This window comes from Schistocerca cancellata, chromosome 7, assembly GCF_023864275.1.
Source record: "Schistocerca cancellata isolate TAMUIC-IGC-003103 chromosome 7, iqSchCanc2.1, whole genome shotgun sequence".
Classification (NCBI taxonomy): domain Eukaryota; kingdom Metazoa; phylum Arthropoda; class Insecta; order Orthoptera; family Acrididae; genus Schistocerca; species Schistocerca cancellata.
This window is the reverse complement of record NC_064632.1, coordinates 589,951,954-589,975,000: the sequence shown is the minus strand read 5'-3', so window position 1 is coordinate 589,975,000 and position 23,047 is coordinate 589,951,954. Positions and strand designations below refer to the sequence as shown.

Sequence of the window (23,047 nt, the reverse complement as noted above, 5' to 3'; positions counted from 1 at the left end):
AAAGCTCGTATTCGATCTATGAAATGAGTAATTAGCAGATCTTTACCTTGTAGTGAAATGTTCAAAGCATTCAGATGGCTAGTTAAATCTGCTAAGAACGCAAGATCACATTTCCATGAAGGCTCTTTCAATTCAGGAACACACATGTTATTTATTTCCATGAACATATTTATCTCACCTAATAGGCAAAAATTCGATTTAATAATTCGCCATGACTAAGCTAGCGGACCTCGCTGTAATAACGCAGGCTACCATACTGGCTTTCTACATCCTCAAGAAAGCCTTTAAATTGTCTGTGTTGTAGCCCATGCTTCCTTATATAATTGGTTGTATGAACAACAACACTCATCACATTTTTTAGAGTGATACTCTTTGCACATAAGTTTTCCTGGTGGATCCCACAGTGAACGCCCCTTATTTCATTCGGCACGGTCAGTTTTTGCATTTTCTCCTTCAACAGCGCAACGAAACCTAATTTTTTCCCCGTCATCACTGGTGCACCGTCTGTATACACTGAAACTAAAGAATTCCACGACAATCCTATATTTTCAACACTTTCTTCAACACTACTTAAAATATCACCTCCGGTTGTAGTGTTCTTCATGGCTACTACAGCGAGGAGCTCCTTCCTCACCTGAAGATCTCTATTAACACCTCTAATAAATATGGAAAACTGCGCTGTTCCCGTGATATCAACACTTTCATCCAGAGCTAGAGAATACGCCATAAAATCTTTATAGATATTTGCAAGCTGGCTCTGGACGTCGTCTGCCATGTCCTGTATGCGACGCATAATGGTCATGTCAGATAATGGCACAATCTGAAACTGTTCAACTTGAGATGGACACACATGTTCCGCTGCAACTACCAAACATCTTCTATTAAATCGCCATCAGTGAAGGGGTGCACGGATTTTGCTAAAAACAAAGCAATTTTATAGCTCACTCTGAGAGCTGCCTCAGTTGATTTTTCTTCGTCATCCAGATCTTCTTTGGATAGCTTCCTTTTAAGTTTAATAACTTCCTGTGCACGATCTGGTCCATCACATTTTCCACTTCCGTAGTCTTTCGCGTGGTACGACATATAATGTCGCTGCAAATTAAATTTCCTAAAAGAATTCAGCGTTTTGTGACACACTAAACATTTTGCAACACCATCTTTTTCTGTAAACAGATACAATTCCTCCCAATGGGGGTTGAACTGCGAATGCATGGTTGGGGTTACACAACGGCGACTTGACATGATTCTTAACCAGCGAAGTGACTGTTAGAGCTGATCGTAGTACTTTTAACGTTACACAGTCGGCGCGAATTCAATAGGCATGCTGCGGTCCTATTCATACGTGCGTGCGCATTTCCCTTTCCTCCCCTCCCTCCCTGCTCCGCAACCTTGCACCTGCTCGCGAGCACGTGCCTGAGCAGACGCGAGTACTCACGCTTAAATCCAGCCAGTTGTTAAGCCCTGGTGTATATACATATTTAATGCTGAAACTGTGGTTATATTTGAATTAGAAATGATTTCTTATTGCCACAAAAAGGTCACGGCTACAGTAGCCTGTCAGTTCCAGCTCCACTGTTTTGATGCACTTCCTTTTATGAAACTACAACAACATTCATGTCTTTAATAATTGTAGCTTATCTGTTTCTGGATACATTTCCCTATATTTGAACAACTGATCCTATTGCTCAATTACTTTCAGGCAGTTGTCATACTCAGCTGATTTTACACATCACAAGGATGGAAAACTCCTACAGACCTCCAATATTTCTAAAATGAACACATTTTCCACAGATTTCAAAGCAATTTCCACATTTCAGTTTACACAATGCAACAAATCACAGAAAATAAGCAGTTTTACATCTCGAATTGAGTTGACAAAGATATAAACTCTAAACCACAAACAATTGAATACAATCATTTTGCACAGTAAAAATCTAACTTCAGTAGATCCGTCAATGTATTGCATAACCTTCTATTTTATCCACAGACTGTGAACAATATTGCACAATAAAAAATATTTTAAATATTACTGAGAGTGTAGGGGTGCTTTACAATGAAGATTTCATGTAAGGATTACACCTATCTCCATCAGCTATAAGAATGATGCCACTGTTTACAAATTTGGTACCTTTGTTTGTAACAATATGATCACTGGGTTAAGCACAACAATAAAATATTACCATCAGTAGAGTTGAAGTTTCTGTTATCTTACTCCATTATCGTTAATCAGCTCACTTAACATGGACTGATTTACTGGAATACATCCCTAAGACATCACGCAAAAGATTTTATTAAATAACGATGTTTTTGGCATAATCCATACCACATCAGGCAGCGGGGTTACCATCATGGTATCAGATATTATTGAATTGAGCATATGTTAAAATTCAGGAGCAAGTAATAAACATGTATTTTTGTCTCCAAAAAATTCCTGCCCTGAGATACAGGCCTCCAAAGATGACACTGCAAAAACAATTTAAAATGCGAATTTTGGAAAAAATTTTTAAATGCTGTATATGTAACAGTTTTGGATATTTTGTTAGAGAATTTTTTTTATTTGAAAGATAACTGCTTTTTGATTACAATGGTATCCTCCGTTTGGATGTATCTGTCAAAGTTTGTTATTGACACCTTTTGAATTTTTTTTACAATTTACAGAAAAATATTTTTTTTTCAAAAATTCCGATCCAGAAAAGTTAGAGTTTTATCCATTGATTATTACCGTGTAGTACTACATTCTCTGCAAAGGAGAGCTTCCACTTTTTAAGTTGGACGGGTTTTTAACTTTCAAGGGTAAAGTATGTCTTCACCGAAGTTGTTTCTTACTAATTTCTTTGTTACAATATTTATTTCTTATCATATTCTATGTTGCAGTTATTTCTTTTCACTTTCATTGTTGCAGACATTTCTTACACTTGGTTGTTGTTTCTTGTCAGTTCCTTTGTTGAGGTTGTTCATTGCAGGTTTCTGTACTGTAGTTGTTCAGTGCTAATTTGTTTACTGAGCAGGCTTCTAAGAAATCTGAGACCATCCAGTGAATTCTGCGTTTTCGTGAGGAATTTGCCCTGCGCTTTCGTGAGGAATTTGCCAGTTGACACAGTTGCAGTGTGTTTCGTGAAAAGGACTGTTTGAAATGTTTTGTGACTGGGGCCACAGGAGAGTGAAGTGTGCTGACTATTTGCATTGCAATAAAAGAGTGGTATATAAGACAAACAACAAAACAGACTTTGTTCAGGTTGGGAATAAGTGTTCACATTTGAAGACTGTTTCAAAGTGAAGACTCTTCTAGTGACAACTTTGTGTGTTCTAAATGATTTGACAGAATAACAACAATGATACTATCTGAACAAGGTGAAGCCTCCCAAGGAGCAGATGATGCAGATTTTGCATCATTGGAGAAACAGTTAAATACCCTGAATCAGTCAACTACAGAGGTAGGTGTTAATCCTGTTGAGAAACTGTGGTCAGTGAAGTCAAGTCATAAGCCCTATTCAATCAAGAAAGTGCAGAGAAGTTACTAAAGCTATGGATGAATACGCTACAGCACGACTGGCAACAATCTTCAAAGTAGAAATTCCACCTTCAGAAGAAAATGAACCAAAGCACTCTCACACCTCTTGCCAGCAATTTTTCACAAATATCAATTCAACTGTTGAATATTGCGCATCCTATAGAGCAAAGGTGCAAGTTTTAACTATTATTCAAGAGACATTTTTAAAGAAAACAATTTTGAACAATGTTCCATCAGTATCATAGTAAGTGGTACACAAATGTGAGGTCTGTAAAAGGAGTCTTTGGAAGACCAGATCTCCATTATGGTCATCCTGTAGAAGCAGCTCAAGTTCAAATAGTGCAGTCATTTTATCTGTAAGATAAATGGGACTGTTCTTGCCAGAGTGGAAAAAAAAAAAAAAAAAAAAAAAAAAAAAAAAAAAAAAAAAAAAAAAAAAAAAAAAAAAAACACTATAATTGTAACAGCTGAAGGTCAAAAAGTTGTGAAAGTGAAGAAGTACATGACTCGCAGTATTAAAGAAACTTTTGCAATTTATAAGAGCAACTATACAACTTCACATCTACATCTACATATATACGCCACTAGCCACCAAGCAGTGTGTGGCGGAAGGCACAATTTGCGCCAAAGTCATATTCCTCTCCCCCCCCCCCCCCCCCCCTCCCTTTTGTTCCACTCGCGGATTGCGCGAGGGAAAAACAATTGTCTGAATGCCTCAGTACGAGCTCTAATTTCCCTTATCTTTGAATGGTGATTTGAAAGTTGATGGTAATAATATATGCTCTACATCCTCGGCGAAGATCGGATTGGAAGATCAAAATTTGATTCACTATGACCTAAGTGGTTAGTTCCACACCCACCTAGAGATGTCTGTTATGTGTGTACTGCGCAAATGTTGAATTTTATGAGGTAACTTTGAAGAACTTACTGGAGTACATGACATATGACACCTTGGTTGGGTGTGTGAAGTCATTAGTAGTCTGTGACGTAAGTGAGAGACTTGTTTGTTTCAAGAATGTGGTGACTGCCCTGGAAAGGGAGAACTGTCTTTACAGACACTTGGCCTCATAGACATAGCAGATAACTCTCCAGAAATTACATATGCGACATGGGAGGAAAATAAACCAATTAAGAAAACTGTTGCCTTTACAGTTTCATTGAGGAACTTGGTAAACGGTCAGTGAAAGCAGTAATACACCAGCATCTAAAGAAATTGCAACAACAACGTATTGCAGAAGTGAAAGGGTGCGTACAGGCTAAAAAACTATGTTTAGTGCTTCACAGTGATTTTCTGAGAACAACTGGTCTGTAATTCTCCCACAAGAGGAACAAGGGTATCATCTGAGTAATGACCAGATTTCAGTTTTTACGGGAGTGAAAAACGAAATTGTAGTGAACTTTATGCTACCCCATGGACCAGATGCTGGATGTAGGTTTCCAGCTGAAGAACAGCAACAACGCCATCAATGCTCACTTCCTGTTCACAATGTTTTGAAGATTGTCAGTGCTCCAGTTCCTATTGGTACAACAGGAAGGCATCACTCTATATCAAAGGAAGATACTGATGCAGTTCATTACCCGGCTAATTTCAGTACAAAACAGACTCCACAGAAGTTGTATAAATTGAAACCTTTAAGTCTCTGGACCTTTCACATACATTTTGGAACCATTTAAAATGATTGAAAAATGAGTCTCTTTCTCATCTTTCAAAACTAACATTTTGTTAAATAAGGCAAGGTTTTGATTTTTATGAGCCTGTTATGTGATAATGTGGTAATAATACAGGTTTAATGTATGGCAAAGATTTCAATTGCTTATAAAACCTGTTCAACCTAAAAGTGGAAGCTCTCCTTTCCAGGAAATGTAAAGTATGTGCTACTACTCAACAGAAAAAAATTATGGATTTGCATTTTTGAATATATGTACAGCAAAATATCTGGAACTCTTCCAGGGATACAACACTTTAAAATATTTTTCCAAAATTTGCATCTTCAAAATGGTATGCGCAGTGCCATCTTTGTAGTCCTGTATAGAAAACAAAAAATGTGTGTTTCTTACTTAGTCCTTCATTTCAACATATGCTACATTCAATAATATCCGAGACGATGAAGGTAAGATTTTTTCCTAGCCTGCCTGAACTGATATGGACTATGCCTTTTGCAACACCCGAAACATACCGTAAATTATTTTTGTCAGGCACAGCTAATGTCTTGTGATGGATATATTGCTTCAAGGCTGTTGAAAGTAAAAGCAAATATTAGTTTCCTTTATGATGGTAAATAAAAGACATTTCTTGCATGACTCTGTGTGACACCAAAACTTTTCTTGTTGAAAATATTAGAGAAAGAAGTCATTATAACTAAAGTGATCCCCAAGATTTTATTATAAATGCGGAGAATTAAGATGTTTGGTTTCAGTGAATCTCTTGTGTACGACTCAGATCGTTAATGTCAAGGAAGAGCTGTGTTTGAAGAGAGTACTGCAATTAGGAAGCAGAAAAAATGAGAAATTATAGAATCGACTGTTCAGTCCATGTCTGCAGTTCCAAATTCATATACGCCTGCAATCAGTTTGGATAGTCCAGCGCTGCCTGTATAGCAATTCTGTCTTTAAGAATCACTCAGATTGTAAGGGAAAAGAAATCTGTGACACATGCTCTACTAAAATATCAAATACATCAACCATCCATGGACACAAAGTTATAAGACACTGATATTTTGCTAACCCATATTACTAAGGCACTGTTGGAATTTTTGCATTTTACGTTCTTGCCTTGGAACAATAGTGACAAATAGTGAGAGCTGTACTTTACTTGGCACGGGTGTCATTCGCAAGCCGAGGCAACTACTGCCGAGGTGACTGCAGCCGATAGAGAAGTAAAGTGCTCTCCTCTCTGTGCCTCACAATGCAGTCTGGCAGCTCAGCCTGTGCGGCACTACCTGCAGAAGGCAATGTCCCACATCTCTTCTACAGTCTGTCACTCAGCCTCAGCCTGACACTGAGTTTAAATCGGGCAGGGCTCCCTCATTTATCCAAAATTCTTGACCCAGAGAACAAAATATAGTGCTTCTTCAATTACACCATGTTACACAGAAAGATATGCAGCATACACCAGCCAAGTCTAGCGATGTGTTAACAAGTTGAGGACTATCACAAAAAAGTGAAAGTATCGCATGACATAAAAGTGGATAACTCACCTGTGTCACAGGCAATTCCTCAGTTTCTGCAACTTTTGATTTCTGCTGATCCTCAGACATGTTTTCAGACACCTGCATCAGAAAAGTCTGACATTACTCACATTGAAAAGATTAAATAAATCATTCTGCTGACACTTCCTTGAAGAATAAATATCTCAAATGTTATGAAAACACACAGATCAGTGGTGTCTTCAGATAATACATAACGATGATGATGATGATGATGATGATGATGATACGTTTCCTTAAAGGCATAACAAACTATCATTGTGTGAGTAACTTTCAAAAACGAATAGTGTTCCATTTCTGGAATTCAGGTCAGTGATACCGTGACAATTTTGTCTTTTTCGGGGCATGCTGCAATGATGGTGACATACAGGATAGATCAGGGTCAAATGCAGAGCCACAAAGATGCTGGACCATACACTGTGACTGTGCCATAGTATAACTGCCACCTCATGCCCACAGCTGTAAGGCTACATCGACAGTTGAGGTTCAATGCAGGTCACTGCGATTGGAGTGAAACTGTTAACGTAACTGGTTTCCGCATTGTCTGCTCACATGCAACCTCGGCTCCTACATATCGAGGAAAATATGAATAGCATTCCCTATAAGAGTTAGACTTCAGAGCCCAAACACAGACATATGCCGTCTCCTTCAGGCATCTTTGCATGTCTTATGCCACTGGGACATAGCCCAGCCCTTCTGGTACAGTGACAGGTGTGGGTCCTTTCCTGGCCTGACAATCCTCCTGAGCTGTTGTGGAAAGCCCACATCCAGGATCTTGTTCAGAAACTAAATGCTGCTTTATTTACCAATTAGAACAGTATCTGAAATAAGTGACAGTTCAACACGAAAAGTAGTCTACTTCGCATATTTTCATACATTTATGTCATATGGTATTATTTTTTGGGGTAACTCTTCTGATTCAAAAAGGGTATTTTTGGCTCAAAAACGGGCTGTTCGAGCTATATGTGGTGTAAGTTCGAGAACCTCTTGTCGACCCCTATTCAATAGTCTGGGAATTCTGACATTGTCCTCACAGTATATATTTTCCTTAATGTCATTTGTTGTTAGCAATATTAGCCTATTCCCAAGAGTTAGCAGCTTTCACTCAGTTAATACTAGGCAGAAATCAAATCTGCATGTGGAATGCACTTCCTTGACTCTTGTGCAGAAAGGAGGGCAGTATTCTGCTGCATCCATTTTCCACAAGAACTCAAAAATCTTAGCAGTAGCCCAAACTCATAAGTCTAAACTGGAGAGTTTCCTCATGGCTCACTCCTATTCTGTCAAGGAGCTCCTGTAAGAGCTAAAAAATTAAGCGGGTTCCAGTGTTACATTGTTGATTTCCTTTATTTAAACTTAAGACTTATCGCCTGAATATGTTTTTTATATTTCATTTTATCTGTTTCTACTATCGTGTTATAATTCCATGTATTGAATCGTTCCATGACCATGGAGACTTCTCCTTAATTTGATCCCACAGAACAATAAATAAATAAACAAAAATGAGTCACCCATTGATCACTTGGAAGGAAGGAAGATTAGAGTTTAACATCCCCATTGACCACAAAGTCATTAGAGATGGAGGACAAGGTTGGATTTGGAAAGTATGGGGAGAAAAATTGTCCTTGTCCTTTCAGCAGAACTATTCTGGCATTTCACTTAACCAATTTATGGAAATGATGGGCAATTTAAATCTGTATGGCCATATGGGGATTTAAACTCTTCCTCCAAAATGTTACTTCAGTGTGCTGACCACTGCATCACTTTGCACATTACTGATCATCTGGGATACAGCCAGTCGGCAACTACTTCACCTGTGTCACCTGGCAGTCACTATCAAAACTTTGTGTGCTCTCATCCAAACTACAAGGAAGGTAATTTCATGACAACAGGATGTCTTTGAGTCTGTTCCACATTCATCCACATCTATATTCTGCAAACCACCATGAAGTGCATGGCAGAGTGTACATTCATTGTACCAGTTATTGGGGCTCTTCTTGTTCAATTCACGTATGGAGCACAGGAAGAATGATTGATTGAACACTTCCGTGTGTGCATACTTATTCGAATCTTATACTCACGATACCTATGAAAGCAATACGTAGGGTGCTGTAGTATGTTCCTAGAGTCATCATTTAAAGCTAGTTCTTGAAATTTTGTTAGTAGACTTTCTTGGAATTGTTTACGTCTGTCTTCAAGAGCCTTCAGTATCTCTGTGACACTTCCCCATGGATCAAACAAATCTGTGACCATTCGTGCTGCCCTTCTCTGTATACGTTCAATATTTCCTGTTAGTCACACACACTTGAGCAATATCTAGAACCGGTTGCACAAGTCATTTGTAAGCATTCTCCTTCGAAAACGGACAGCACTTTTCTAGTATTCTACCAATAAACTAAAGTCTACTACCTGCTTTATTCACAACAGAATCCACATGATCATTCTGTTTATTCCTACAAGTGTTACATTCAGGTATTTGTACGAGTAGGCCAATTCTAATTGTGACTCACTGATATTATAGTCACAGGATACTACAGTTTTTCCATTTTGTGAAGTGTAAAATAATATATTTCTGAACATTTAAAGCTGGTTGCCAATTTTTCCATCAGTTTGAAATCTTATCAAAATATTCTTAATATTTATGCAGCTTTTTTGTTTTTTATTTACAGCACTTCATTATAGATAACTGCACCATGCACCATCTGCAAAAAGTCTGACTTTACTGTTAATATTGTCTGCAAAGTCATTAACAGACAACATGAACAGCAAGGGCCCAACACACTTCCCCAGGGCACACCTGAATGTACTTCTACATCTGACGATGACTCTCCATCTAAGATAACACACTATGTCCTCGCTACCAAAAACTCTCCAATCCAGTCACAAATTTCATTCGATACCCTTATAATTGTAATTTTGACAATAAGCACAGGTGTGGTCCCGAATAAAATGCTTTTTGGAAATCAAAAAACACTGCATCTATCTAACTGCCTTGATTCAAAGCTTTCATTATGTCATGTGGGAGACGTGTGAGTTGGGTTTCATGTGATTACTGTTTTCAGAATCCTAGCTGGCTGACACTGAGGAGGTCATCCCCTTCAAGATTTCTCATTATGTTGGAGGCCACAATATGTTCTAAGATTCGACAACAAATCGACGTCAAGCATATTGGACGGTAATTTTGTGAATCAATTCTACTACCCTTCTTGTAGATGGGTGTGACCTGTGCTTTTTTTCAAGGAACTGGGCACAGAGTTTTATTTGAGGAATCTATGATAGACTATAGCTGGAAGAGGGGCTAACTCAGCCACAAATTCAGTATAGAATCTGATACGGATTCCATCAGGCCCTGGAGCTTTCTTAAATTTTAATGATTTCAGATTTTTTCCCTTATTACTTATTTCATTCATATTTTAAGTGGTACGAGGATTAAACTGGGGCAATCCTCCAGGGTTTTTCTTTGTAAAGAAACATTTGAAAATTGCGTTAAAAATCTCTGCTTTTGCTTTACTAACCTCAATTTCAGTTCCCATCTCATTTGCTAGGGACTGGGTGTTAATTTAGGTTCAAAATGGTTCAAATGGCTCTGAGCACTATGGGACTTAATTTCTGAGGCCATCAGCCCCCTAGAACTTAGAACTAATTAAACCTAACTACCCTAAGGACTTCACACACATCCATGCCCAAGACAGGATTGGAACCCGCGACTGTAGCAGTTGCGCGGTTCCAAATTGTAGCGCCTAGAACCGCTCGGCCACTCTGGCCGGCTAATTTAGGTGCCACTAACAATCTTTACATACGACCAGAATTTCTTTGGGTTTTGTGAAATATTGTTTGACAACATTCTGCTACTGTAGTCACTGAAGGCATTACGAAATTGCTCTCTTGACAACCAAATGCATTTCATTCAGCATCTCTCTATATCTGTCTCTATCTACATTCAATGAAAACAATCAATTATTGATGAAATTATTTAATTGGATGGTTAAAAAATCTACTCACCAAGCTGTGGCAGAACACACACATAAAAGGCTGTTGTGACTGGCAAGCTTTTGCAGCCGTGGCTCCTTCTTCAGGCAGAAGGGTTGAAGGGGAAGGAAGAAGGGGAAAGGAAAAGAACTGGTGAGGTTTAGGAAAAGGGTAAATTTTGGGAAAGTCACCCAGAACCGCGGGTCAGGGGAGACTTACCATATGGGACGAGAAGGAAAGACTGTATCAGTCTTTCCTTCTCATCCCGTACTCCTGGACCTCTCCAGTTCTTTTCCTTCACCCTTCTTCCTTACCCTTCAACCATTCTGCCAGAAGAAGGAGCCACTGGCTCTGAAAGCTTGCCAATCACAACGGTCTTTTATGTATGTGTTCTGCTGCTGCTTGGTGAGTCTGTCTACATTCAGCATTTCCAACTTCAGTATGTGGTGATTTCAAACTGTACTGAACTCTCAAATGTGTTAAGATCAACTACATGACATCTGTCCCTTGCAGTGTTGAAATTTTCATGTGCACTAGTCTGTATAAAGGTACAAGGGGTACACAACTTGGCAGATTAGTTGGAGGTGTTATACACAAGTGTGATAAACAATGAATAATCAAGGCTGGGTGAGAAACTCTTTAAGAGCAGTGGTGACGTGGTTCAAGGCAGAATTCCTTATTGGATCTGCTTGTTGCTGTGCATTTTCCAGCATTCCAGCAAATTATGTTATGCAAACTACCAGACAAGAGTACAACACAAACTGTAGAAGGCCAGTGCTGTCAGGATGTTCTATTACATATGTACCAATTGTAAATACTTTAATACTTTGGACTTGTTTTGAGGCTGCTTACAAATGCTTGGCTGCCAGTCCTGAGGAGGAATATATGTCTGAGGAAGGATGGTAACAGAAAACACACACACACACACACACACACACACACACACACACAGTGTGTGTGTGTGTGTGTGTGTGTGTGTGTGTGTGTGTGTGTGAGTGAGAGAGAGAGAGAGAGAGAGAGAGAGAGAGAGAGAGAGAGAGAGAGTGACGCTGTGTGGCAGAGTGTGCAGGGGCTAGAATGCCACAAGGCGCAGCGCATCGTTAGTTTGTGGGGCAGGGATGTCAGGAAAAAAGGAGTGAAAACCAAAAGGAGCAGTGAGAGATGGGCAGGTGTGTTGGCAGAGGGAGCCTAATAAACCGGGTGGGAGATAAAAATGCGGGAGAGAAGATAGGACTGATGGGGTGGAAACTATTGGGTGGAGGGTGTGGGGATGGTATGTTACAGTAGGTTGAGGCCAGGATAATGATGGAAGTGGAGAACTTGTTGTAAGGATAACTTTCATCTGCACAGCTGAAAAAAGCTGGTGATGGAAGGGAGGATCCAGATAGCTCAGGTAGTGAAGCAGCCATCGGAATAAATTATGTTTTGGTCAGCTCAATGTTGCACCACAGGGGGTTCTCCTTTGCTCTTTGCCATAGTTTGGTGGTGGCAGTTCATCCTGATGGACAGGTGGTTGGTAGTCATACCAATGTAAAAAGCTAAAAGCTAACATTGGAAAATGCAGGATGGACTGCAACAATATTATGGAAAGGAAAGTTGCTACTCAGCATATAGCGGAGATGTTGAGTCACAGATAGGCACAACAAAAAGACTCTCCTCACAACATTTAAAGCTTTTGACCGTTACACAGGACTGCAGTCTCTGGCAACTGAAACCACACTGTGAGCAGCAGCACCACTGCATGATGGGAGTGGCAGCTGTGTGGAGGTAAGGAGGAGGCTGGGAAGGGGAAGAGAAGAGATAGTATGATGGGGGTGGCAAACAATGAAGTGCTGCAGATTAGACGGTGGGCAGGGGCGAGGGGGCGAAGGTAGCAGAAAAGGAGAGAAATAGAAAGGCTGGGTGTGATGGTGGAATGACAGCTTTGTAGTGCTGGAATGGTAACAGGGAAGGGGCCGGATGGGTGAGGACAGCGACTACCAAAGGTTGAGGCCAGGAGGGTTACAGGAACGTAGGATGTGCTGCAGGGAAAGTTCCCACCTGTGCAGTTCAGAAAAGCTGGTGTTGGTGGACAGGATCCATATGGCACAGGCTGTGAAGCAGTCACTGAAATGAAGGATCTCATGTTAGGCAGCATGTTCAGCAACAGTGTGGTCCACTTGTTTCTTGCAGACAGAAAGCTTGTTGGTTGTCATGCCTACATAGAATGCAGCACAGTGGTTGCAGCTTAGCTTGTAGGTTACATGACAGGTTTCACAGGTAGCCCTGTCTTTGATGGGATAGGTGATGTTACTGACCGGACTGTAGTAGGTGGTGGTAAGAGGATGTATGGGTCAGGTCTTGCATCTAGGTCTATAACAGGGGTGTGAGCCACGAGGTAATGGATCGGGAGCAGGGCTTGTGTAGCTTCGGTGGACCACAGAATACCAATGTGGGAGGTGTGGGAAGGATAGTGCGCAGGACATTTCTCATTTCCGGGCACAACAAGAGGTGATCTTAACCCTGGTGGAGAATGTAATTCAGTTACTCCAGTCCTGGGTGGTACTGAGTTATGAGGCGAATGCTCCGCTGTGGCTTGACAGTGGGACTTTGGGAGGTGGTGGGAGACTGGAAAGTTGCAGCACAGGAGATTTGTTTTTGTACCAGATTGGGAGAATAATTATGGTCAGTGAAGGCTTCAGTGAGACACTCGGTGTATATTTCAAGAGGGACTACTCATCACTGCAGATGCGACGACCACGAGCAGCTAGGCTGTATGGAAGGGACTTCTTGGTATGGAACAAGTGGCAGCTGTCAAAGTGGAAATATTGCTGGTGGTTAGTAGGTTTGATGTTGACGGAGGTAAATGCATTTTAGACATCAACTGTACTAATTATTTTTAATTCTTTACCAGTTTTGGTCATATTGACCACTGTCACAAGAAGAAAAAGTGGTACATCACATGGGAAACAAATTCATCTTGCCTTTAAATGGGTTGAAAGCCATCAAAGTTACAAGGTGTTACCCAAAGCACTGTTACTGTGACCCTAAAGAACATAAAACTGGCCTTCAGTACATCACAGCTGAGTATGAAGGAAATGGCGTCAGGACTGATCTCTGCAACAGGAAACTTCTCTAAATTTTGAACTGAGATATGTATACAGTGTTCATGATATGAAAGAAAAATACAACATATTTATTAATACAGTCTTCACCTTATTTGAAAACTGTTTTCACCAAAAGTAGCTCACATTAGGCCAAAATCTAGCAATGGATTACTCAAGCAATAAAAGCCTTTTGTAGGCCCAAAGGAAAGTGTATCTGTCAGTCAGAAGCAGCATTCATGTTGATGCTATAGTCATTACAAGGTGTACTATGGAATATTGAACATTATAATAAAGACATCGAAACAAATGCACTAAGAGAAAAAGATAGTACCATCACATAAGAAAATACAATGAGATGACAAAAGTCATGGGGTATCAATATGTGCATGTTCAGATGGCAGCAGTATTATATACACAAGGTATAAAAGGGCAGCGCATTGGCTGAGCTGTCATTTGTACTCAGGCGAGTCATGTGAAAAGGTTTCTGATAGGTTTATGGCCTAATGACGGGAGTTAACGGTCTCTGAACATGGAAGATAGACACATGGGACATTTCATCTCAGTAATCATTATGAAATTCAATACTTCAAGGTCCACAGTGTCAAGAGTGTGTTGAGAATAGCTAATTTCAGGCATTGCCTCTTGCCAAGGACAACATAGTGACTGATAGCTTTCACTTAATGACCTAGAGCAGTGCTGACAAACAAGCAACACTATGTGAACTAACCATAGAAATCAATGTGGGACACACGACAAACATATCCATTAGGGCAGGTTGCGAAATTTGGTGTTAACAGGCTATGGAAGCAGACAACTAATGTTAGTGCCTTTGCTAACAACACGAATACATGGTCTGCAGCACTTCTCTTGGGGTTATGACCATATTGGTCGGACCCTAAATGGCTGAAAAACTGTGGCCTGATCATATGAATGCCAACTTCAGTTGGTGAGAGCTGATGGTAGGTTTTGAGCGTGGTGCAGACCCCATAATGCCATGGATCCAGGTTGTCAACAAGGCACTGTGCAAGCTTGTAGTGGCTCCATAATGGTGTGGGCTGTGTTTGTATGGAATGGGCTGTGTCCTCTGGTCCAGCTCAACCAATCATTGACAGGAAATGGTTATGTTCAGCTAATTGGAGAACACTTGCAGCCATTCCTGGACTTCATGTTCCCAAACAGTGATGGAATTTTTATGGGTGACAATGTGGCATGTCACTGGGCCACAATTGTTCACAATTGGTTTGAAGAACATTCTCAATGATTAAAGAGAATGATTTCGCCCCACAGATCATCCGATACGAATTCCATCAAACATTTATGGGACATAATTGAGAGATCAGTTCATGCACAAAATCCAGCATGAGCAACACTTTTGCAATTATGGACTGCTATAGAGGAAGCATGGCTCAATATTTCTGCAGGGGACATCCAACAACTTGTTGAGTCCATTCCACATCGAGCTGCTGCACTATGCTGGGCAAAAGGAGGTCTGACAAGATATTAGGAGGCATCCCATGACTTTTGTCGCTCAAGTGTAAAGACAACATGAAATTTAGTTAAGGGGAAGACTGATCAATGAACTGCAGTGCCCCGCAGGGTGGCCCAAATCAGGAGTATCGGGAATTATCGTGGAATTTCACGCATCATAAAATATCAGGGATTTTTTTTGCGAATACACAATATCCTTTTTTATTATAGCAGAGAGAGGTTATTTGTGCCAGCACAATCTTCACAATGTAGTATCCTATCTATCGGCCGCAGCTGGAAGCTTACGGTGCATTATTGTTTGACATGATATTGTAATTGTTGAGATCAGTATTCATGCCTGTTGTTCTGTGGGATAAACTGTTGAAACTGAGTCGTGGAACATACTATGTATATATAGTAGTGTTCTCCACGCAATACAGGTACTGTACTTTTTTTATGTGCAATCATGAAGGTTCTTGACTGTATACATGCTCTAGGTTAATTTCATATTTTGTATTACAAAATAAGTACAGTTTCTGAGAAGGATTATACCTACAACAAGCTTTCAAAAATCTTTGTTACTTCAATGTATCATTTATATTGACAGGTAACAGTAAAAATTTAGGCCATTGCATTCAGCACACTTTCAAAGTTATTAGATGACTGCTCCAGATTTTGAAGTTTTGGACAGAAGTTGTCAGAAGCGATTTTAAGAGCACAAAATGCAAGCTTTGCAATGTTACATTTTCTTTAAGCAGTATGGGTATAACGGATGTCAAAAATTATGCTAAAGGATTAAAAAATATTAGCAAAGTTAAAATCTACAAAATACCACTCATCTTCAAAGCTTTTTAACTTTCCTACAACATACTAGAACTGAGACAATTAAACATGAGTCACCGAAAAAATTAACCATTTCTCATCCAGTCATAAATCAAGATAATGAACTGAAAATTTGGAATCCCTAAGTACTGTCAGTCCCTTTCTTTTCCAAGAAGAAGTAAGCCATGCAGAAGTACTTTGGTGTATTCAGACACTGATGACTCACAAGTAAATGTGTTTAGCTGGAAGTGAAATCCAACTGTTTAAGAAAAAAAGTTCAACAACAGTGAAATAGCCAGAAGAATGGAACTTCACTGAGCTAAAATTGCCTACTCAATTCTTTGTGGGATAGTTCATTATTATACAGACAGACTGAGGGAATGTATTACTTCTTGTAATCATTTTGTTATAAGATTTGTTAATTCACTCAATAAAGCTTGTCAAGAAATTCAAATGGATATTTGTGTATCTACTATTCTTCATTGTACAAGGGCTTCTGATCTACTTCTGTTGTTCAAGGAAATGCTTCTAACTCTTATACACCTTTTTACAAATCTCAATGGATTAATCATAAATTTTTCAGAGATCTGAAATCTGAGTTGCAGTTTACTAAAGAAATCAATTATCCAATGATGCTTGACTTGGGAAGCTGCAGTCTTCATATCATGCATGGTGCATTCAAATATGGAACAGAAGCCACCAACTGGAATTTTAATGGCAATTTATCATTTGTTTGAAGACATACCAACTCGTACTCAGTTATCAGAGTATTCACGATTAAATCTTTACCCTAAAAAAATCTTGTGCAGTCTGTTTGGTAGAAAATTAAAGTGTTACTGTCCTGCTATTGAAAGTGTCTGAAACCTTAAAAAAATGGAGGAGGGTTTACAATCAGTGTGTATACGTGGACAAGGAAAAAAAATTCCCGGATTTCCCGGTTAAAAATACAGTTTCTCCCGGGTGAAAACATACTTTTTCCCTGTTAACTGACAGTGTATTTTCTCTCTGAATTTTATAACTTATAAGTCCTTTGAATGATTGTGGTTTTATACACGGGAGTAGAATTTCCCGGCACTTTAGAAAACTAAACACGGGAAGAGGGGGGGTAGGGGGGGGGGGGTGGGGAGATCTTTGATGTGCAGCAACATGTACCCATTGAAATCGAGATTGCAATGCACTTTTGTAAGCCAGTCATAGCTCACGTCACGTGATCTCGCCAGCTGATGACAGTGGGTATTCAGAGCTTAGGACACGTGATGTCATCCAATAGCAACATCACTGTTAAGTAGCGCGAACACACAAACAGAAAAAGTGAATGGTTTAAATTAATATACATAGTGTTGGTACACAAAACGCAAAGCTTTCACATATAATATTGGTCTGTAAGATTAATACGCTGCAAGAGAAGCTAAGCTTTCACATACATTGTTGGTCTTTCCTGGGCGTATTACAATTTAAGATATATCACATACATGTGCCCGTAAATTTTTTAATAAAGACATAAATGTCTGATCTTCTGCGCTCAAAATTCATCTAAATGGATCGTCATCAAAGAGTTGCTATTTAAATGAGAGTCAAATGCTCATCGCACATTATCGCACATAGCTCCGTTGTAACTGCCAGCTCAAAATTCATCTAAATGGATCGTCATCAAAGAGTTGCTATTTAAATGAGAGTCAAATGCTCATCGCACATTATCGCACATAGCTCCGTTGTAACTGCCAGAATGGTACTTTGATGGTAACGCTTTTCAAACCACCATTCAGAATATTTTCCCGTGACCTGTTAGAAATAGGTTCATTTCAGCAGTTGCCAGAGAGCGCCAGATGACAGGCGTCACCACGCTTTTGCTGCTACGATGTCGTAGGGAGCCCATATGTTCGTACGTGTAAAACATTAAAAGATCGTACATTATGTCATAAAGGAAATAAGACATCAGAGGATACTCCAAGAGCATCGGAATTTCGTGACCCATATTGAAATGTGCACATTTGAAGTGCACATTTGTATGTCCATATTCCCAGTTAAGTCGGCCACAACCTGATATTAAGTTTTTCAATGTGGTTTTCGGGATGTAAATTTTCTTGGAGTACCAGTACTGTGTTATCTCATGTTTGGTTCTTTATTATGGCATAATGCCATACGTGCTACAAGTTGAAAACGTGCACTTGAAATGCAACGAACAGTGTGTGGAATTAAACACTTCGTTTCAAATATATTGTCTGCCTCAGTGGAAAAGATTGATAGAAGAAAATTTATTTAGCAAACCAACAATAATAACTTCATTGTTCTACAAGGCAATTAAAGCTTGACTGTCAGAAAGGTGTAAATCAGAAATCTGTTTTGTTTTCATTTCACACGAGAGCAGTAAACGGAGAGGAAACAGCGAAATCACTAAATGTAAACACGGGTCACGTGGAGACTACCCACTTCCCCACTGTAACTCAGACTTCTCTGCGCATCAGCCCCAGATCTATGATATTTCGGAACCGGCACAATACCCCGCCACTCCCTCGAGCATTTGAGATAGGACGTCAAACATTTTTAAAAAATCGAATTTTCAAACATATGTTCATTTTGTAGTGCACATCTTTCTGAAGAGTCTGATGTATAAAACGTGTGTTCGAGGAAATGTAAGACATGTTATTTGGTCTTAAGTGTGCCAGAAGTGCAGTGCCACCCCTCTTCACACAGCATTCTTCTATCGCACGTCACTGTACTTCGCTCTGTGAAACTGAAACGTGTATATTTTTTAATGGATGCCATCAAACATGTGGAAATTACAATGTCCTGTGGTGCCTCTCCTGCTTACAAACGGTCGGTTTGACATCCTGTCCCTCTTTTTCTTTTTTTTTAGTCCTTAGCTCCTAGAATTTTTCTCTCTCTAATCTTGCTGCAGCTTTACATAGCGTGATTTTCTTTCTGCGAAAGAATCTATTACCTCATCAAAGTTTGTCAAACATTTTGCTACATGAAAAGTTGAAATGTCGTTGTCTAACGCTGAAAATGCTGTTAATGCAAATAGGATCCAAGACTGGTGTGGTTTCCCGATCTGATTACGTCTGTTTTGTCACTGTCTGCTAGATAAAACAAAATAGGCCTTTCTAATACGGCAACGATTGTAATACACACCAAATAAATGAGACTGTTTTGGCACAAATGGCCTTTTTTGTAACGACAGAATATAATTCACAAAGTACCAATATCAAATGCCTATTAGGCCTACTACAAGCAAAAAGCCTTACGTTAGGAAATAGTTTCACACTTCATTCATATGCACCAGTTTCCCAAGTATGAGATCGAAAAGTAGTAGTACAAAATTTTTATACAAACTTGGAATCGTCATATTGTTCCATAATTTGTGTGATGTCCCCATTTCTTCTCCTTCCTCGTTCTAACAAACAATGTTGTTATCACTAATTCTGTAACTATTCCTGCCGATGTCAAAGCTTCTTCGCAGGTTAACTCCACTAACTCTGCCAGAAAACTTTAATTGCTCAACAATTAATATATGAGTATACCCTAAATGAAACAAAGGAGATGTTGCAACTCTTGATGCTCCAAAATCTTTAATTCATTCTGTCCAGAACTTTTACGTAAAATTTTCAATAATTTGATCTACCAAATATTAGAATTTTGATTTGTACTACTTCATACAAGTCATTAGCTTATTTTTGTGTTACTCATTTTGAATTATGTACATTTTATGAGATTTTAAAATATTTATAAAATACCAACTGTGGCAATGTACCCAAAAATGAATAAAATAAAAAATAAACTTTTTAAATAAACATACTTAAATGTGTCATCTTAATTTTTGTGAGTTTCATATCGGATTTAATTATTGACAGTTAGAAAACAAAACTTTAATTGCATTTATAATATAAATCAAATTTCAAGTCAGGGAAAAGTATTACAAACTTTAATAGAAAACTGGAAATATCAAGGAATTTTTGAATCATTGGTTTTTGGCCAGCCTGCCCTAAACACTCAGCTTTGCCAAAAACTGATAAGGAGAACTGCCCCATCTGGCCCATAATTACTGTATGATTAGTCAGTGTCACCAGCTATGTTGCGTTTAATAGTACCATATACAGGGTGTCCCACTTGCCTTGACCACCCTAAGTAACTGTTTGTCCAGATGGAAATTACAAAATGTTTCAAGCAAATATTCTTTAGCTGTTAGGGGGACATCAATCAGCATGATTGCCTTCGTTGTAGCTTTGTTTTTTTACGAAGATATCAACAGCGGTAAATGGCACCCTGAATTTGTTATTCGGTAATTCATTTCCTCTCCTAAAGACCTATTCAAAACTGTATCACAGTGTATCATTCACTGAAACACAACATTATTAATTACATATACAATACTGACTTTGAGCCTGGGATCACAAACTCATCCACTTGGTGGAGTTGTCAAAAAGTAAATGAAAACCAAGTAAAAACATAACACAAAATTGACTTTGACTCTCCTGTACCACTGCCCAGGAGAAGAACATTCAAAGGCGCTCAAAGTGGTGACCCTGGACACCGATACACTCGTTGAATGAAAGAATTATTTACTGCTTCCAGTGTTGCGTGCTGAAGGGAATTACTAGCAAGCACAAAATATACCTGCATGTCCTCTGGAGTTGTTGGGATATCGCGATAGACAACGTCTTTAATGTATCCCCAAAGAAAAAAATACAGAGGATTTAAATCAGGAGACCTAGCAGGCCAAGTAACTGTTCCTCCTCGACCAATCCATCTGGCAGGATACCTTCGGTTCAGAACACGACGTGCATGCAAGGCATTATGTGTTGGACATCCACTGTGTTGATACCACATAAGCATTCTGGTTCTTAGTGGCACTTCATCCAGAAGAAGAGGAAGAATTCGTCTGAGGAAGTTGGCATACTCTGCGTTGTTTAGACTACCATTGATGAAATAAGGGCCAATAATTTTAGTACCAAGCATCCCACACCAGACATTAACTCGCCATTGTCGCTGATGTTCCACCTGTCTAAGCCATTGTGGGTTGTCGCTGGACCAACAATGCATGTTCCTTGTATTTACCTGTCCCTTGTTTGAGAAGGAATATTCATCAGTAAATAGAACATTGGAGAAGTAGTTCAGGTTGGCAAGGATTTGCTGTGCCCACTGACAGAACTGAACACGATTCTGGAAATCATTCCCACACATTTCTTGATGTAGGTGTACATGGTAAGGATGGAACTGGTGACATGTAAGAATACGATGTACATTGTTTTTAGGAATGCCAATCTCGTGTTCAAGCTGTTGTGTGCTTACATGTGGATTAATAGCAACGGAAGTGAGAACATTAAATTCGGCAGCTTCGTCTGTGAGAGTGCTATGACAATTGCATTATTGTGGGTTGAAACTTCCTGTTTCCTGAAGCACCGCAACAAGACAAGAAAACATCCGTCAGGAAGGTGGGTTCTTGTCAGGATATCGCTCTCTGTACAGTTCCACTGCCTGCGTAGCATTTCGCCTACCTTCAACTTCAACAAAAACAACAACAACAACAAAAGAAATGTTATGTCAATGCGGTTTGTAGAAAGGACACCCCTGACTGTATGCCTACTCTACACAACCGTGTTTAAAAGGACTAAACTACTGTACTAAATGTATCCATACATAATAAAACAGTATTGCAATTACTATTCTGCTAACTTACATTCCCCATAGATCACTAGCATTTCTACATTTGGTGTACATTCTACTCACACAACTCTTCGACTGACGGAATGACAGGTGTGCATTCTACTTATGTTTACATTTGTCCTCTGTCAATGTCAGCATGTGGATGTGTTCCATTACCATGAGTACCTGTTCCATTACCCCGAGTACCTGCACTAAGTGCTGTTAGCGTCAACATCATTGTTGTCTTATGTGATTAATAACGTTGTGTTTCAGTGAATGGTACACTGTGATACATTTTTTAATAGGTCTTTAGGAGAGGAAATGAATTACCAAATAAAAAATATAGGGTGGCATTTAAAAAAGTCATACTGCCGTTCATATCTTTTTAAAAAACACAGCTGCAATGAAGGCAATCACGCTGATTGATGACCCCCTGATGAAGGCAATCACGCTGATTGATGTCGCCCTGATGGCTAAAGAACATTTACTTGAAACATTTTGTAATTTCCATCTGGACAAGCAGTTATTTAGGGTGGTCAAGATAAATGGGACACCCTGTATATAAAAAATACACAATCATGTTCAGCAGCACATTTCACCTGTGTATAAGTGTAATTTGTTTTATTCTTTTACATAAGGTGCATGTACTGTTGTCGCTGGAACACTGATCTGACTTGGCTGATGTACACTACCTGTACAACCCCAAATGAATCGCGTAACTTGTGTGCATTTTTATACTTCTTACTTGTTGATGTTTGCACATAATAAATTATACCATTCTTTTCTCTCTTATTTTAGTTACACTGAAAATCGGGCTATAATATTCACAAACTGGTCTGCAAAATAAACATATTTAGTAGATGTATAATTAATTTCTTTTTCTTATACAACACAGCAGCTGTGAGCCTTGTCCATTTCACCAGAATATGGGGAAGGCTCAAGATGAAATACATTTCCTTGAAATTCATCCAACAAGTTTCTCTCTGAAACCTGACTTTCCTGCAACTACAAGGGGCATTCAATAAGTAATGCATCAATAAGTAATGCAACACATTTCTTTTCTCAGCCATGTTCAGTTGAAAAAATGGAGAATTTGTTGTGGGACATCATGGAATATTTACACTTTTATTGCTATTGTTTCATGAAGTTCTGTTAAGTGGCAGCACTATGCATAGCCTTCAAAATGGAATCTGTAACTGATGCACGTTACAAGCACAGAGCTGTCACTGAGTTCCTTTTGCAGAAACCCTGAGCATCACAGATATTCATAGGTGCTTGCTGAATGTCTACAGAGACTTGGCAGTGAACAAAAGCACTGCAAGTCCTCGGGCGAGGCATCTGTC

General features: G+C 39.3%; 1 protein-coding gene across 5 annotated transcripts in view; it reads right to left on the bottom strand.

Annotated features, from left to right (window-relative positions):
• The window catches only part of LOC126092101 (gastrula zinc finger protein XlCGF17.1-like), a 183,630-nt gene that overhangs the window by 125,853 nt on the left and 34,730 nt on the right, over window positions 1-23,047 (bottom strand). For all 5 annotated transcript variants that reach the window (XM_049907530.1, XM_049907532.1, XM_049907531.1 and 2 more), the window contains exon 3: window positions 6,709-6,780. In XM_049907530.1, coding sequence (XP_049763487.1) covers window positions 6,709-6,780 — 72 coding nt within the window. The remainder of the gene's footprint in view (window positions 1-6,708; window positions 6,781-23,047) is intronic.